General features: G+C 34.4%; 1 protein-coding gene across 1 annotated transcript; it reads left to right on the plus strand.

The window, feature by feature from the left end:
- Positions 1-14,359: 14,359 nt before the first annotated feature.
- Positions 14,360-19,508, plus strand: slf (C-type lectin domain-containing protein slf). The gene is made up of 3 exons (XM_068290046.1): positions 14,360-14,437; positions 15,756-15,888; positions 18,439-19,508. The coding sequence occupies exons 2-3, from the start codon at positions 15,756-15,758 to the stop codon at positions 18,999-19,001; spliced, it is 696 nt and encodes a 231-aa protein (XP_068146147.1). The 5' UTR covers positions 14,360-14,437; the 3' UTR covers positions 19,002-19,508.
- Positions 19,509-19,518: the final 10 nt, after the last annotated feature.

Below are 19,518 nucleotides of genomic sequence, written 5' to 3' on the forward strand. Positions count from 1 at the left end.
CACATAAAAGTCGTAAACAATTTATTATTTTTTAATTTCAATGAATATATGTAACTTGACTTGTAAAACACACACTTCCGATTAACTGTTTTTTGAGGGGCCGAATCAAAAGCATTTGTTATTAGACTATATAGAAATACTTCAATAATGATTAACACTAAATAAAAGAAATAGTATTTGAAGTAAAAACGAAATTGAGACCAAATTGCCAAAACAAGATGAAGCGGAGCGGATTCGCAACAAGTTTTAAATAACGTAAATCCAACCCAAAAGTGAGGACAACTGCTTCGATTAGTATTCTGTGCGAGTGAGTATCCCTAACCTCATCGGTGATTCATGTCATCCCTGAGTTTGAAATGCAAAAGCCGGTTATTTTTTAAGTATACATGTCTTGCCAGACCAGGCGAACAGAAATCAGCAGAGAGCATTTTGCTCTATCGATACCGAAAACTCAAACACACTCACACCCAGGCAGAGGCACTCGCTTGCATGCACACGCATACACAAAACACGGGACAGAGATACACACACACACACACACATACGGACGTCAAACGCTTTGGTTGGTGTTGGTTCTGTGCTACACTTTATTGGTCGTCATTCCGCCCAGTGCCTGCATGCGGAACTCTGAAAATTTTGTGTTGGTCGAATCGCACAAACTTGGTAACAGGGGAACAGAATTTTTAGAATGTGCTTGCCCTGATATAGTTGGATGGCAACTCTTATTGGCTGCCTGGCCCCGTCTCAGCTGCTGCCGTTTTGCCGCTTTTGGATTTGTGTGTGCACACACACACACAGGCATTGTTTTTAAATGATAGCAGTCAGCTGTTTACTACTGGTGCGACAGCAGAAGACCAACCAGAAATGTTTAAAGAGAGGGATAAAAGCATTACTGGCCAAAGTGAATTGAAACTGATACAGAAACTGGCCCAGGCATAGGCCCAGGCCAGGCCATGGCCCAGACAAAAGGGCTTCTTTGTTAGATGGACAAACTCGGTTGGCCTCAGTTGAGTGTTTGGAAGGGGGAGTAAAGAATGGTGGTGCTCTTTTTGAAGACAACTGTACCTCAGCGATTGCATTGATCTTGCAATCAATTGCGTATCCTGTGAATCTCTCCCTGTTTGAGTGTGTGTGTGTGTATGTGATTGTGCAACTGGACCTGGAGTGGACAATTATGTGGGTGGAGTTCATGAAAATCATGTCGTATTGGCCATCAGGCCTATTGGCAGTTTCGAAAATTGGCAATCACATTTGTAATTGGCCTCGCTTACTTTTGTCTCTTTGTTCTCCCCCAACACTACAATTTTCATTCCCATTCATGGTACCCATTCCAATTACACTTCAGTGGAGCCCCAAAAAGCTCAACAGGTGTAGCGAAAAGTCTTTGTTGTTGGGTGTTAGAGAGAAGCAAAGGAAAAAAAAAACAAGCAGACCAGAAATTATTCAAAAGATTCTCCCACGTACACACACACACACACTTCTCACACCGCTACAACTAAACACACAAGCTCATACACACACGTCTTCTACGTACACGTAACAGACACTTTGCGACTTTTTTCCGCCTCAAATTTGTGTAGTGCGATTTGTTGTATCGCGCGTCATTTAATAGGCGCCCAGCATTTTCAGATAGCTGCCGCGTGTGCATTTTTGTCGCCCACTCGAGACAATGTATTGCGACTTTTCTGCGCAGTCGCCATTGAAAAGCTCTTGGCTCTGTCATGATACAATAACAAAAAAGTCGTCAGCAGAGGCTCGTCGTTTCTCTGTGTAAGCTTCAGTGCTTTCGTGCTTTTTTAAAAGTTGTTATCCCTTGTGTGACCAACAAAAAAAAAAAAACAATGAGTTATTCCTATTTTTGTCGCAAAAGAGTGCCGGTTGTGAAAACGATTCACGCACCAAAATGTATTGTTAAGAGGAAGCTGTGGGAGGAAAGCCTAGGGTGCAGCCTTTGTGAAAACTCCAGAATTTGCGACACACATTTTGATGTTTCTAAATTTACTGCCAAATTTATAAAAGAAGGCGCTTAAATCAAGATGCCGTTCCAAAACGAGAAGAGCCTCAATCAAACATAATTAAAGAAGGCTGTGTTAACACAAACACCGTAAGTTAAGTGTGTAAAATCCAACTCTGCTTCAATTTATGACAAAGTTAAAATAATCTACGAACAAATAATTAATTTTAATAAGATAAACTAATTAAATGTTTAGCTTTATATTTCAGAAATTAATATTGGCTGCACAAAATGTATTTTTGGCCATTTCAAACCCCAAGGGCCAGCCTGGGGTTAATCAACACTTTGCAGCCATTTCATTCGCACACACTATATAAAGTGCCTCTCACTCACACAGTGCTAAGGGTGCGAGTAACACTCCTAATGGTGCGAAAATAGTCCTAAGGGTGCGAGTAATAGTCCTAAGGATGAGAGTAAACCAGGGATGTATTTGATTGAACACAAATTGCTGTTAAATTTGAAATATTTCGCTCCAAAGACGAATAGTGTAATAGTGAAACCTAGGAGAAAAATATAAATGAAATAGTATCAATAAATATAATTTTTGCCAATGACTATATTTATTTATTATTGATCCGCACTAAAAGCAGAGTCGACCTTGCCACCTCATAAATAAACATAAGTTCGACCTCAGTCGGTTGATTAATGCTTACGGATGAACATCTTAAAAACTATAATTCTGAATCTAGTTTCTACGCAAAAGTTTGTTTAAAATTTTTGTCACACCCACTTTCACCACCGTAATTACAAACAAAGTGGTTTTTTCGTTCGGTATCCAAATATTGTAATTAAAAATGTCAGACTAACATTTGTTACTTTTCTCCAACAGGGCTGGATTTACCACACAACTAAGGAAGAATGGCGCTCTCCACACAATATATTTATGAAACTTTGATTTTGTTCTTGTTATATACGGAATTCAAATCGAAATCGTACGAGAACTATGTTTTTGCATCAAGGATTTCAATAATATGATTAAGTAATCACATTTAGGCTTGCTTCTCCTTGACAGTACATAATTGATTACATTGTAGATTACTTTTTAGTATTCAGTTTAGTAATCAATCACTTTGTGGCTTACTTGTTTTAGAAAGTTACGAAACAGTAAGCTACGTCAGAAATTCCTTTATTAACGAAATTCCGACTGGCAGCAATAATTTTTGACAATGTCATAGGAAACAGAACAGAACCTATCGTTTCCAAAACCAAACCAAAAGTCATTAAAATGTAAATATAAAAACCACATTAACTTTGTTTTTAAGCCCAAATTATTTGTTTTACAGCAAAATATACTTACTAAGTACATATTGTGATATCTTATCACAATACAATTTCTGTAAATTTGTTTTTATGACAACTCATAAACTGCAAAACTTATAAGTATGTCCTGGAAAAGAATTGACAAGACGAGAAAGAAGGTTCCTTATTTCATATGCCCTTGTAGTGGGAGCCATTTCAAAAACGTTAATTCTGTCAATAATTTTCTTAAATATGTTTTTTTCCGCATAATTTTCTATTTTGTATTTTAGCCTACTTTTATATGAATATTGTAAATTTCTGCAGAGTTATTTCTCATTATTCTCATAGGCTTTTCAATAGGTTTCTATGGCAGCTATGTATATGTTTCTGCGTTACCAACATTTGATCAATTTGTTAATACCCTCAAGGGTATGAAAATATTTACTTCTTTTTCTGGAAATTTGCTTTTGGTTATCTTTATTCTTAAGTCCACAAGACTTTCCCATAAATTGAATGTAATGTAACCTTGAATTGACAAAAATTGTCGAGCAAACAATACCAACCAATACAAATATGAATCTTAGCCCTGGACAAGAGAGAAGGCTCAACCTACTAAATATTTAAGCTAAAAGTGAATAATTCCATTAACTTTGGAAAAAACTGCGGCACAAGTTATGGTCATTCAATTAAATGGAGATTGCTTGCATAACAATAAAGATCAGAAATTAACTTGCACAATATTTCGTTTTTGATAATCATTTGAATTGCAGACAGACAAATTGCGAAATTTGTCAGCTAGTTGGGTGAAGCAAATTAAGTTTGATGAAAATTAGATGAATTACTTAATTCAAAAAGTATACAACATTAAAAGTGATTTATTGTTAAAGGTAGGGTCACTACATACCAAACCGAAAAAAAAGTTTCATTATCAAAAATATTGACCAAATCGAAAAATTAAGTTTTATTATCAAAAATATTATAGATGAGTAAAGAAACACATCAAACTTTTGCAATAAATTATTATTTTTAAGAGCTTACTTTATTAGATGCATTGGCATTAATATTAAAACTTTAAGTTAGTATTCAATTATTTATTAATCTAATAATCATTTGAAGATTTTATGTTTTTTTTCATTATTTAAACCAAACAGATAGCAGGTGTAGCTTGCATAGATACATATATTTATAGTATATAGTATAGATTACAATAAAGTTGTTCCTACTTTCGTATACCATGCACCTAGGGAAAAAATTTATGAGATTTGTTGTGAATTAAAGTGATCAGTATTGGTTTTTCAGTGTTAACCGTCAAAACTACAAGTTGCTTGGCCAAACGTAAAGCATATTTTTCAACTCTTATAAAATAATTATCTTATATCGGCTTAAACTTAAAAATTAAACTATTCCCTTGCCTATCTGGAATACATATCTACATACACCAATCTCTAAAAAATAAACATATGTTCGATGATGTTGTTATCCATAAGAGGATTGTAACCCACAGTTGAGTACCTTCTGTGTCCCCTAGTGTAGTTTTGTCAGCAATTTGTCAGCAATATAAATAACCCTTCCGAAAACAAAGAAATCTCCTTCTATGTATAGAAAATAATGTGGAAACTTCTTTTGCATTTTTTCAGCAGAAAACTATGATAGAAAAATATTAAATATGCAATACTTTGTGTTCAGAAATGTACATAGTGTTTTTAAAAATTTGTTTTAAATTTTTTTTTTTTAATATATGGTATTTTGATTGGACTGAATTTTTTAGTGAAACCTTGTTAAAAATTCTTTTTGGTGTTATTTTCAGGCAAAATTTTATAAAAATATTCACAAGGTATGTTACATATTTTCTCTTGCTTCTATTCTGTTATAAATTAATATACATAATAATTGCAATTTTTTTCCGCTGATCTTCGTTGCTTCATCTAAAGGTAAAGTTTTACTACTCTTATTAGAGTTCAGGTACTTAACACTTAGAAATCTTGTAAACCAAATTCTTTTAAAATACCAAAAATATGCCTTTAAGAGTTCCAATTTAATTTCAAAATCTTTTAAAATCCAATAAACTTCAAGCCAATTTCTAGAAGTCTCTTGTTGTATTCAACACCTGAAACCTTTATAGACTCAACTCAATATAAGCCTGTTGATTGTCATTGATTGACTTTGCACTTTGATTCATTTGATTAAGCTTGAACAATAGTTTCAGCATGTTTAACTCATAAATTTGTTTTGGGTTTTTAGCATGTCCAACTCATAAATTCATTTGGGGGGCAATCCCTCAATCGAAAATTCAGTTTAGGTCCGGAACGAGTCACATGCGTGTTCTCTGCTCCCGCCAAAGTCAAAGATATGTGGATTCAGTTTATGATTCTGTCACGAGCTGAATTTTGTTTTGGTTGCTGCTGCTGTTTCGGCCAACGTCATTAACGGCAACAGAAGCAACAGCAGCAACAACAACAACAACAACAACACTACCATCATTATCAAGTGCCTATATATAATACATTCACTTTTTTTCGCATCCGCATATTGTACAGCAGCAACAATAACAACAACTACAACAATGTTGCTTCAAGAAGAGTGCTCTTCATATGGTCGGTAGTTGGTGGTAGCATCTCATCTCGATCTCGTACCTGGGTACGCAAATGTATCTGTTGTCGTCGTTTTCTGCTCTGCTCATCTCAAGGTTGAGGCAAACTGGTATCATGATGATCATTATAAGCTACACGGAGACGCGGTGACGGTGACGAAGACGAAGATGGAGATGGAGACGCCGGAGACGATGTAGAGTCTTTGAGTGTCTTCTTTCTGATAATGACTGCTGCGGCTACGGGTCGCCGCCGCTTGGCACGAGTTTCTTCTATAGATTAATTAATATCTATAACCGTATCTATATCCATTTTAATTAAACTCAAGATGCTATTCTTGATGCCTTTCGTGACAATCTGCCCTTGAACTAATGCCAAATCGGGCAGATCAAAAAAGCCATAGACACATGTGTTTATGATTGTAAACAATAAAAATATTGTTAACGACAAACGACACAATTGCACTTAGCACTTCTTCTTCATCGTCTTGAGTCTCAGTTGAGGTGGTTTTGGTTTTTTTTTTTTCTGTTTTGGTTTCAGTTTGGTTGGGTTTTTTTTTATGATTTATGAACAATTTCTAAAGTGCACTTGTTTGACCGCGTACTAACAACAAGTTGGACAGGTTGAGTTTTATTTATTTTTTTTTTTTATACACATTTTGTGTGTTAAATTTTTGAATTTTACAAATATGTGTAATAACAATTTGACTTGGCACGCATCTCTTGGGGCGGCCGGCTGACTGCAGTTTAACTCTGACTTCTAATTCTGCTGACAGATGAGGTCGCCAACGCCAACATGTGACGCAGTTGTAGCCGCTTGATGAGTAAATAAAAAATAAAATAAAAAAAAAAACCAAACAAAACAAAAAACCGGCCAACCCTGAAACTGTTAAACGAACTGCAGCAGCAGCAGCACCACCAACACCACCGGAGGAGCCACCAACCCATGCGACCCATGAACTTTACATACAGCACAAGTTGGAGATTTTGTTTCTTCTTTTTGGGATGTAATGCAACCCAAAATCGAAAACAAAGTTTCTCAAAGTGTTGCAACTAGGTCACATAAACATTACAAGTTGTGTTTTTTAATTTTTTGTTTTTTTGAGTTTATGTTGTCTATGTGTGTGGAAAAACAAGAGGAAGAGGCCTACAAATGGTTTGAGGCGAGAACCAGCTATTCATAACCCTTGATCAAAGGCCAATGAAACTAAAATTAAACTGTGTAAACCTAGCTGAGTTTTAATTAGCGTTTTTTAATTTTAATTAAAATAGAATATGTTAGAGTATTTTAAGTACATTAAACTTATTTTAAGAAACTTAAAGCTAGGAAAATATTAATTGAAAATACGACCCTTGACACGATAGAAAATTCCGCCCGAAACCCCAATATTTCAAAATAGTAGCTGTTATTTATTAATATGTTTAATTATTGGTGAATTTTTAAGGTTTGGATTTTTAAGGAATGGTGATGAATATATGTACATAATTTTAAATGGAAAATTCCTCTTTAAAGAGTTTCATATAAAGGTTTAACTGAAGTATTCCAATAAATCTGAACCTCGCGAAGCTCTAATTTAGTAAATTTATAAGTATCCAAAAAATGTATGTCTGTATTTTTAAGTTAGAACAATTCCTTTAATCTTCATTAAATTTTAAAACTAAATCATGATGTATACATTACAGAAATCGGTTAGAAAATTACTTAAATAGTGAGTAAAATATTATTTTAAAATATCTCAAATTATTTCCAACTCTGCAAATCTCTATTTCTGTAAATTTGTGATTGATCTTTTTAAATAAAATATCAGTTTTTTGTAATAAGAAATTAATCTTTTTGCTTGCATTAAAAGGTTACAAACTAAAAATTTGAAAGTTTTTACAAAAAACTGTATAAAAACAAAATAAAATTTTAAAAAATTGTATTCAATTTAATTTGTTTATCGAATTGTTAGATTTCACTGTAAAATTTGCTCTGAAAGGGTAAGAAATTGCCAAAAATAGAGTCTGAAAAGGCAGAATATTCAAATATGCTTGTTTAAAAACGTTTTTGATTTTCATTCACGTTCTAACTTTACTATTCGAAAGTAATCATCCCACTCTTTTCGAAACGTTGTCAATCAAAATACTTTTGCAATATTTAAGATTTGTAAGGTTTAGAGTCCAATTAGTATGAAAAACATTTCCAATTTAAAGTTGCTTTTGCTAGAACTTACACTAAAAAATCGAACAGTTTTTCATTGTACATAATTATAATTATCAGTTCTCTTTCTGTTTACATTTGGTTAAACTTATTTTCAGATATTGCATCATTTCAACAGAATATGCAATTATTATTTAAATATTCATTTTAAATTAGGCAAGGCGCACCAATAAATTTATGAATCAGTTTTTTGGATGATTCAAATTACAATGGAACATTTTCTCTTATTCTCTCATTAAAACAAGTAAGGAATTGACAACTTTATAGCTTTAAATAGAAAAGTGTACAAAACTATTTTATTTTTTCAAATCAAAATTGAAATAAAATTTAGACTATTGTAAATGTTTAATAATTTTTAACTAATTTCTGAACTTCTTATTCAAACATTAAAATTAATTAGGCCTTACACTTAATTAATAAGTTTGTATTAGTTCCGTTCACTTATTTTAAATATTTAATTCTGAACCGGCTCGAATCGCTCTTTAAAACACTATTTAAACTGGTTTTAGACTGAATTTACTGTACGTAGCTCTCACATCATTATGTAAACATTTTGCTAGAGTGCTGAGAAGTTTTTTCAAACCCTTAGAAACCCAAATAAATGAGTTTTACATCATTATTCTTATTGGATAATTATAGGTTTTGGTTTGAAAATAATTTCTGGCCTATATATACATACATATCTATCGTGTTTTGTTGCCCAAGTCGTTTTTCTCTAATTGTTCTCATCTGTGGGCCAAAAAGCACTATGACTGTGACTGACTAATCGCTTCTGATTTATGACTGAGGGAGAGAGACAGACTCGTTCAAACATATGTTCAATTGATTTCATAAGCATGACAAACAGATTCAAGCAGAAATGAAAATAAAAATTATAAATATATGTGAATACACATAAATATGTATATTAATGTGGATGCCTTATAAATATGCAACTTCCTCCACGACATGGCTGAGACTCTGGCTAAGAGCCAGCCAGCCGCCTAGTGTCGATTCGATCGATCCATCGATTGTTGATCATAATGATGATGATGACGATGATGATGTAAAAATGTGAAGCAAATTATGCAAAGTTGCAAGCTATTGCATGGACAGAAATTGTATTCTATGCCACATCCGCATCTGCCCCCTCGCAGTAATTCCGCACACACCCATCTTTCTTTATTATAATTTATACTTTTGCTATTTTTTTTCTTTCTTCAAATACATTTAACTAACAGCAAACAGCGAAATGGACATGAATCGGAAAATAGACGTTTATATAATTTGTCAGATTTATGGCGCTGATTAAAGACAAATTCTAAGTAATGTTCAGTTAGTGATAAAGAGACTAGACACTCTTATGCAATTAGCCCGCTGCCTGAGGCAGGGGCGTAGTCAAGATATAATCTATCAAAGCTCCCATTCAAAAAGTGGAGAACAAAAAGGAAGAGCTTAAAAATCATTTACTTAATCAGATTCTTATTCCGCCCAAGGCTCGAGGCTGCGATATTTCGAAATTTCTTAAAGACTTTACCCTCTTCATTCGTTAAATTTAAATTTAATGTAATTGTTTATTCTATTTTTGCAGTATTTTTGCCATGAACATGGTGTAGTCTGTGTAAAGGGCTTAAAATGATCACCCTTCTGTTTGCTGCGCCTATGGACTGTTATTTATGTTCCATTGTCTTTTATTTTTCACTTTTTTTGAAAGAGACTAACTAACTTAACTCATTCATAAACAGTCGAAAGATTCTTTTTGCTGTCTCTTCTCGCGCTGGCCGCGTGTGTGAAATGTGTGTCAAATTTTGCAATCATCTTTGCTGTGTGTTTTGTTTTTCTCTCTCAGATTTTTCGCATATGAAAATATTTGTCACGTTTTCCGTGACGAATTTAAAATAAGCTCGGGCACTTAATTCTTTTGTTGTTGTTGTTGTTGTTTTACACAGATGCGCTAAATTGCAGACATCAATCATATTTTTTTTTTCAAATTGCGTAATATCTGCAGAGGGTCTCTCAGTCTAGGATGGGGAGGGAGGGATTCTTCGAACTCACCTTCTTCTTCTTCTTCTTGATCTAACATTTAACACCTTTGGAATATCTACGTGTGTGTCTTACTATGAGAGTGTCTGAGTATCTGTGTGTGCGCTTCATTTTTATTGTTGTTTGACTTGGCAAGGTCTTGATTAATTTGTTGCCAATCACTTTTTTTCGGCTATTTGTTTGTTGGCTTGACAAAAGCCCAAAAAAAGATGAAAAAATTCAAACATCTCAACATTATTTCATTATTTTGTTTTTTGTTCGTGAATGTGAACAAACTTTTTGTGTATATCCATATTTGAATTTCCATTCAAAACTAATGTGTAAACGAATAAGCGATAGGCCGACTGACTGATGAGCGAAGAGGCCGGCCTCTTGGGGTCAATTTGGCAACAACATTTCATTTCACATCACATTTTCGAGCCAAGCAAAAACATTTAAAAGGCATTTAAAGCTTCTTACAAACCGAAAAATATGCAAAAAAAACAAAACCAACATTTTCGAATAACGAGATTTCAATGCTCTTTCAAATCATACTTCAATAGAGAAGAAGATTGTGTAATTAAGAAAAGAGGTCATCTTTAAAATTATTTTTTACAAGTATTTGTTTTAATTATATTATATATTTATCATCTTCTAGGTGAATATCTGAATTGAATCACTTTAATTTATTTATATAATTAATTCATTTTGGCCTTTCTTTTGAATTTCTATTATTCGTAATTGAGAAATGCTTTTTCTTTATTATTTAAGACGATTCGATTCTTTAATTAGTATTCTCAATTACCCGCTTGGATAAAGATATTTTCATTTAAACTTCTTATTAAAACTTAAAAGCCACTTTGAACATATTTTGATTCTGTAGTCAATTCTCATGATAATGTATATGCATACCCTAACTTTTTGGGTATTAACAAGTTGCAATTACCAATACTCCAAGTCGCGTCCTTCACGCATTCCCTCGACATGATGACTTTTGCTATGGATGAGCAGCTCTGTGTCTCTGTGTGTGTGTGTGTGGAAGTACTGTGACCCATTCCAATGTTAATGATAGAAATTCTATACGGCTAATCAATGTTTCTTTGAAAACCGCAACTTCACTTCATTTGGGTCCATCCAATCCAATCTCATCCCATACTTTAACACAACGAATCCAATCAAATTCCTCTAAGGTCAACTTTATGCTATTCTTTTCGGATGATGTTTTTTTTTATTGTTGTTGTTTATTTATAGCTTGTCTGTTGTTTAAATAGATTGATTATACACAATATAGTATTTTTGTTGTTGCTCTTTATACCTACTACCTATATATGTAGATATTTATATGCGTCTACGTATTTCTTGGTATGTATTGTTGTTTCTTTCAGTGATTTGCATGTTGATTGTTCAAGCGGAAGCTTCTTCTTCAATCTACCAGATTGAGATGCTAGTGGAATTGGAGTGGTGGATTTGTTGGAGATGCTTCCGCGGCTTCAGAGCTCGGGGCGCGTGATCTTGTTTAAATATCAAAACATCAAGCATTAAATTATGGAAATGTGGCGAAAACAAAAATCGAACGGAAAAAAAATAAAAGAAAAAGGTTTTATGTTTCATCTTTTGCTTAGTCACTGAAGGTCGCCCGCATAGAATATGCCTTTGCCATTAATCGTCAATCAGAATTGATCCAAGAATTATCTCGAATGATGGCTTCTGGTGTTAAAATGACTCGAGATCGAGAGCAATTGCATTCATTGTTGTTGCTATGACTGTTGCAGGTTTTTGAACTTGCCAAGGACAATTGCAGGAAATGTTGGCTGGCAAAAAACCCGAAATAAAACCAGATTCTAGGTCAGCAAAATGTGGTAAGAGGGAAAAAAACAACATCAACAGGTTGAAAAAAACACTTTTAGCGGATGTTGATTTATGCAGCAGATGCAGAACAACAACAGCAACCATAACAATAGCAAAAACAACAAATGCTTTTAGCACATTCAATAGTATAAAAAAAAAAAACAGTTTCTTTATTAGATAACACATATAAATAACCAACTAAATGAAGAAGATAAACGGGTCTTTATATCAAGAACAAAAAATAAAAAACAATAAATATTAGAAAGTAAAAATTTCAAACAAATTTGAAAAGCTATTCTCTTGATTAGCACTTCAGCTTTAGCGTCAAGAGTCGAGACTATTGTATAATTTTAATGGGTCATTGTCTTGTGAGATAAATTATAAAGAAATCTAAGCATCTGATGTTGGTTTCTATTAACTTAAAACTAGAACAGAAAATTCTCAAAAAAAAAAATTTTACATAGTTCTAAGAAATCTAAGTATAATCTACTTTGATTTAGTATTTTGGACATTTTTCCAAGAATAAAGAGTGGAGTCTGATGTAAATCTCAATAGAAATATTAACTCTACCTTATTTTGCCTTAAAGAAGTGTTTTTTATTTATATTATAATTATTTTGATAAGTCAGATAAGTTTTGGGTTAATATTGTAAGGATTCTTTTGAAAATACAATTAACCAGTTGACACTTCTTAGTCATCTCTTTAAACTGGAATCATTTTTTTCTTTTTACAATAAATATATAAAAAGCCAAAAGTTATTTCCCTTTTGTTTGCAGAGTTTCAAGGCTCTAAATATTAAAAGATTTAAAGTTTCCCAATAGTCTTTGCTTTTCATATTATAAAAACATATTTTTTGTTTCTCGTTTTTGCAATAATAAATGAAAAAGAAAAAAAAAATCACACGTGAACTTAACACACAGCATCTAAAATGTAATTAATTTGAACTTAGTGTTAATTTGTTGGGCCAACACAATTCATGGCTGTTTTTGGGTCTAAACCTTTTGCACATTTAAGCATTTGTTGAGCGGCCCCCAAGGCAAGTGCCGTCCCCACATAATTCACATTAAACTAATTAAAATATGCAACCCCAAAAAAAGAAAAAAACGAAACGAAACAAAGCTCCCCCTGCCATTAGGTGATGACGGGTTACGAATGATGACCGCCGGCTGACAACTTCCAACTGGTATCTCGTATCTGGTGACTGGTGGCGTCTAAATCCGCTTTATAAATTAGTTTAATATTAAATGCCACTAAATGGCAAAAAGTGCCACCCCAAAGAGCCTAGGCCAAGTCAGGCAAGTCTAGCTAATATATCTTCATGGTCAATTAGCAAACAATAGAAAACGAAATCTAAGGTTAAGCATTTTTTTTTTTAGAGTTAAACCAAAAAGTCACAAGTTCAACCCCCCAAAAAAAAAAGAGAAACGAACTAAGTAAAAATGTCAACTTGAACTTGATCTGTTTGACTAAAAAACATAAGAGGAAACAAAGGGAGAAAAGAAAAGAAGGGGGGAAAAGAATTCAACCATTTTTACCTGCAAATTAAATTACATAATCAGAAATTGAAAAAATCCCATTTCAATGATAAATATTTATGAGCGAAAATAAAAATAAAAGGCACAACAAAAAATAAACAACAACAATAAAACAAACATACTCGTAAAACTCAAATTTCAAAAGAACAAATCTCAAGCAAGAATTATATACCAGATCCGGCTGGTACAACCAAGCACGTAGGATGAATGGGTTAGAGGGGAGGAAGATGTGATCGAGAAATTTATAACCCAACTCCAAATCTTTGCCCCTATCTATACCTATCTCTTTCTCTCTCTCTCTCTCCCTCTGTGTCGCCCACTCACTTTTTGGTTACTTCTTCAGTTCATTCACATGGCAATCAATTAATTTTGAAAATGATGAGCAAGTTTATTTGAATTTTTTTTTTCTTTTCTGATGGTTTTTGATATTTCGATTTCGAAAGTCTGACTTTCAAGATCAAGGCCTATATAACAACAAATAATGCCTTAAGTGTGTGCATAAATTTTTTCAAGTGCCAGGCACTTTATCAACCAAACACAACCCAACGCACGAATAAAAAAAAACAGAGTAAAAATTAAACTACCAACACATAAAAAGAAACAAACTTAAATTTGCTTTAAATAAAAAGTAAATAAATAAAACTACAAATACAACACAGAAGAAAAAAAAAAAAAAAGAACCATCTTGTCTTTATAAATATTTATAGACTTAAAGTTGTTGAGTATCTTGAAAAGATGTTCTGGGCAGAGGCAGCGGGCAGAGGCAGCAGCAGCACCACCACCACCAAAAACAACAATACGAAGCGAAAAAAGCTTGCACTGCCTTAACTTGGCTTTAGCTTTTTGAAGCCGACATCGTTGCCGAGCCACTTGAGAGTTGGCCAAGAGCTTCGGCTGGGTTGTTGACTATAAAACACTTTGCTAGTGCCAATTGACTTTTGTTTTCGTTTGCATCTGGTCTTGTCTGGTTGTCTGGACATTAGCATCATCAAAAACAAGAAACAACAGGAAAGGTAAGAGCCATCAGCAAGGAATCACCCTAACAAGCAAGGATATATCTAATGTGTCTGTGTGTGTCTGACGATTATATATAACCAACATATATATGTATATACGTACATCTATATAAAAAAGGACTAAAGTGAATTTTTAAAGTGAATAGTGAATAAAGTTTGTTGCCTAAGTCATTTGATAACAGCAAAATCCAGTTCGTTGCCTAAGTCTTTCGTTTTCTCCACCATAAGAACTTTAAGCATGAAAAATTCGAAAAGCAACCAATAAAGTAAAGTTTTCCATAATACGTCTTGGTATTTTCAACAAATTTCCATAGACAAATTATCATTAACAAATTGTGTTTGTGATCGATTAAAATGCATGAAACAGGAAAAATGTAAAACCTAAAAATCCAAAAACTCAAAGCTTCACACACATTACAAAATGTTCGAAAGAAATCAATGAAAGAAAAAATTAAAAATCAATAACATCAACAGCCAATGCAGCAGTAACAACAACAACAACAACAACAAAATGAAAACGCAAATGCATATTTCTCAATCAAGCCGAAAATCGAAACGAACAAAAAAAAAAAATGCGTGTTGAAATTTGAAATTTTTGATTTTTTGGTGATAAACGATTAAACATAAATACTGAAATTGATTGACATCAATTTTTTTGTTTAGTTGTTTTCTGAATTTCATATTTAAGGAACTGAAATGCCGAAAACTTGTTAAAGACCTAAGGAAGATTCTAGCCAAATCAATAAAATTGAGTTAAAGGTCAAAACGGGAGACTTGCCATAGCTTGATGATGCAGCTTGTGTAATCATCGGGCCAAATGATCTTATGAATAATGATTATCACGTTGTCGTCGGTCGATTCCACAGACAACGTAAAACAACAGCAAGAAAAATTAAAGTTTCAAGTGTCGTCGTCGTAGTCGCCGTCTTCGTAGTCATCATCATCATCATCATCATTATTATTACGATCATCATCAGCCACACTGAGGCAGTGTGTCAGTGGCCGCCCCGGGGCAACCGGTTAGCCATCCTTGACATAAAAATACAAATACACAAGCCAAAGTTACATCTTTTTGATATAAGCGAGAGACGGACAGACAGACAGACAAACGGCTACCACCACATCTCATATCATCTCATCTCATCTCTGATGTGAGGCGAGAAAATTTATACAAAATTGCGTATACACGCAAAAGGGCGCGGCATTATCGTTAAATCAAACTTGTTGAAATTGATGTTAAACAATTTGCATACTTGCCAAACGTTTCATTCACGTTTTTCATTGTTTTTTTGTTATGTTTTTGTTGTTTTTGCAGATGAAAGTCACCTTGGCGATAGCGACTTTCTGTGTGATGGCAGCCTATTCGAGCGCTGCCAGAACCACCACCACCACAGCCACCAAGCCGGGACGTTTCCTATCCTTGCCAGTGCCAGCCAAGTGCGCCAGCCGTAAGTAAAAGTAAAAGTGTCTTACAGACACGCAGAGAATATTTAATCACAAATTTATTGCCAAGTTTGCACTTGAAAACGTTTGGCAATGCTACGTGGTGTACCTATAACTATATATTTTCATAGATATTGTGGGTGTGGATTGATGATAGGTAGTAGGTGATTCCAACTGAAGGTCGCTGACGTGATCACTTTCTTTGTTCGACCTTTTTTGGGGACACATTCCAAAGAGTTTTTTTTGATTTGTAGTTGAATAAGTCCATGCAGAGGTATGACTTTCCATTTAGTCCAGTCTTTATGGGATAAATAATTACAAAACAAGGATAAATGTACGATTTTTGAAACATAAGTTTACCTAATCATTCAAACAGATCCATGTGACTGATTTCCAACCACTCGGAGGAGTTTTTTTTTTTTTTTTGTTTATTGGATGATATAAAAGATCCAATCTGCATTTAATTTGTTTCGTTGTAAATCTGAGAAAATGTTATGCCTTTTTGTTAATGAAGATAAGTCGTTAGATGACATGTAATGAAAAAACCCAAAGCCTTAGGTGTTGACTTATGACTGGCTATTAATTTTGACTAATACTGAAAGGTGAATAATCTTTTATAATCTCATAAACTTTCGTCAGTTAAATGAATTATTATTTTAGAGGTTAAAATGGAACTCCAGCTGAGTTATTAGCATTTTAATTAGAATTTAATTGATGAAATTGATTAGTCATGAATTGTTGGAATTTTATAGAAATATGAATTAATTTCATCTGAGTCTACAGTTCAATCCATAAAATGCATCGATAACTATCTACAAATTTCGTCTACTCCCTTTTGTGTACAAGTCTCATTTCGATCTTTGATCCATAGCCAAAAATTGTGACACCTTGTTCGTAACTTAGGGCCTAGCTATTATGTTAAGCTGTTTGTAAATTTTTGATGTTAAGCAAATAACTGGATTGTTTAGTAACCATAATAAACCATTAATCATAATTAGTGATATTTACTTAAAAAACTAGGCAACAGCTATGGGTAGACAAAATTTGATCAATTGGCGCCCAACGTGGTCCCGTTTTATGTGTTTTTGTTGGCATTTAGAGCAAATTTTTCAGAGTTATGAAAAAGTCAAATCACTTGAACCCAACTCAAACTCGAATGACCAAGTCATTCGTTTTGATTGCGAAAACACATCAGATAAGATGAGCTGAGATGAAATGTTCATTCAATGGGCATGCATTCCAGCCATCCAAGTGAGTTCAGAGGCTTAAACAATAGCGTCATCACGTTGCATATCCGGTACGCTAATGAACAGGTTGTGCAGTTAGTGCTAATTAGGCTCAAACGCTTGCTCAGAGTCAGTCAGTCAGTCGGTCTGTCAGACAGACAGACAGCCACTCTCAGTTAGTTTGGGGTGAGAAACATGCAACTTAATTTCAATTTTTCGGTCAGAAACTGAAACTTAAACTAAAGTTGCATAGCCAGTTTTGAGTTGCTAAGCTGTTGCCGCATGCTTGATTTAGATCTTTCATCTTATTAGAAATTTCCAGTTATACAAGCAGCTTTTTAGGTCTCTCTCTCTCTCCCTCTCGATAAATAGAAATTAATTAAGTATTCAAAACTTAATTACCCGTTTGCCATCTCACTCCACCCCTTCCCTTCCTTTCAAGCAATTTACATTTGAAGGCAGGAGGAAAAAACAAAAAGGTTTTGGTTTTTTTTTTTCTCCTAAACTGCTGATCAATCGCAAAATTATGCAAGTATGTAAAGAGGAAAAGAGTTGTTCATTTGTTTAAGTTAAAGAAAGTAAAAGAATGCCTTGACCCGTGGCAGTAGCAGCGCAAATATGCGTAAGGAAATTGAGGAAATATGTAATAATATTAACTACACACTTACATATACATACATACCATCTGCAAATAAGGTCATTACGGGTAAAGTTAAGCGGATTTGACGGGTGAAGTTGGACAGCCAATTGCAAAAGCAACCAAAGCAGCTTAAAGTGAGGCTAATGACGCGTGCCAACGGTGAGACTTTGGGGCGTGGCCAGGTAGGAGTAGCTAATCAACTGGAAGTTGTGAGCAAAGGTGCAGTAGCGAAAAAAAAAAACAAATGTAAAGAAACAGCAACACGCAGAGGCAACGATGTGAAACAAGTTTTAATGGGCGGAGGGTGAAGACCGTTTTTGTTTGCTCCAAGGGGGTTTCCCATTGTTGCCACCGGAATGGAAAAATAGTGGCAAACAAAAAACCTTTTGACATATACCACCACCAAGCAGCAGAGACCCCAAGAGATTGAATAGACAAAGGAAAGCAGGCGGCAGCAGATAGACACTAGGCAGTAGCTTCATAAACAAAAAGAAGCATGCTGCATAAATTGCAAAGAGATTGCGCAATTTTCAAAAAAAAAACTTTGCCAACGTTTTTGGGTGAAGTGGGGGGAAGTTGTGTAAGGCTTACAACGGTAGTAAATATTTGAAACTGGTTTTTTGTTTTCGTTAATCATTCCAACTAATCAGTCTCCCTTGCTTGGCTTTGATCTCTTCTCTGTCATTTAGGTCCCAAGGAATTCTCGTACCGTGGCAAAAACATGTTCCTAACCACCCATGTGCCCGCTTTGGCCAACAAGAAGGTCGACTGGTTGGATGGCCGTAACTTGTGCCGCGAATACTGCATGGATTTGGTTGCCCTGGAGACCCAAGAGAAGAACAATCTGATCTTCCGTGTTATTCAGCAAAACGATGTGCCTTACATCTGGACCGCTGGTCGCATCTGTGATTTCGCTGGCTGCGAAAATCGTCCCGATTTGGAGCCCAAGAACGTTTACGGTTGGTTCTGGTCCGCAACTCGTGAGAAGATCCAAGCCACCAACCGCATTCCTCAGGGTTGGGGCTACAATCCCTGGTCACAGACCGGTCATAAGAAGCGTCCACAGCCCGATAATGCCGAATATGACATCAACCAGACCAAGGAACAGTGTCTGTCGGTGTTGAACAATGTCTACAACGATGGCATCGCTTGGCACGATGTTGCCTGCTATCACGAGAAGCCCGTCATCTGTGAGGATAACGAGGAGCTGTTGCGTTATGTGGCAGCCACAAATCCTGGCATTCGTCTATAAGTTGAGTGGGTGTGTTTTGTTGCGCGTTAATTTTAAAGCTTACTTTATTTTTATATAAAATAATATTCCTTAAAGTGTTTTTGTATAATGTTTTCGAATGTGACGTCGTCGAAGTTGATGAACGAGATGAACAAAAGACAAAATAGACTTTAGAATTTATATAATTTTCCGATCTTACCACCTATATATAAATATATATTCTAAAAAACATTGCAGCAATAGGCTCTATGTCATTACAAATTCAACCCCGTCCACTCTTCACACACACACACCACACCGCACCTTATTAAATATACAAGTATCTAAATAGATCGTTTCGAAACTACTGCCAAGAGCAAATTCAACAAAAATTATATACCTATATTTAATTTCGTTTTGCTCACACAAAAAAAAAAAATTATGCTCTAAATTTGTGAATCTCTTTTAGTATTTTGTGTTTACCATATTTTTCTCCACCTTTCACAAAGAGATTGAATAAAAATTTTTGTAAAAATTTTATAAAAACAATTAACACTTC

The sequence above is a fragment of the Drosophila tropicalis genome, unplaced genomic scaffold, assembly GCF_018151085.1.
Source record: "Drosophila tropicalis isolate 14030-0801.00 unplaced genomic scaffold, ASM1815108v1 contig_1187, whole genome shotgun sequence".
NCBI lineage: Eukaryota > Metazoa > Arthropoda > Insecta > Diptera > Drosophilidae > Drosophila > Drosophila tropicalis.

Coding starts and splice junctions, on each gene's coding strand:
- slf (XM_068290046.1), top strand. CDS start 15,756: ATGAAAGTCACCTTGGCGATAGCGACTTTCTGTGTGATGGCAGCCTAT. Junction 15,889..18,438: donor GCCAGCCAAGTGCGCCAGCC/GTAAGTAAAAGT, acceptor TCTGTCATTTAG/GTCCCAAGGAATTCTCGTAC.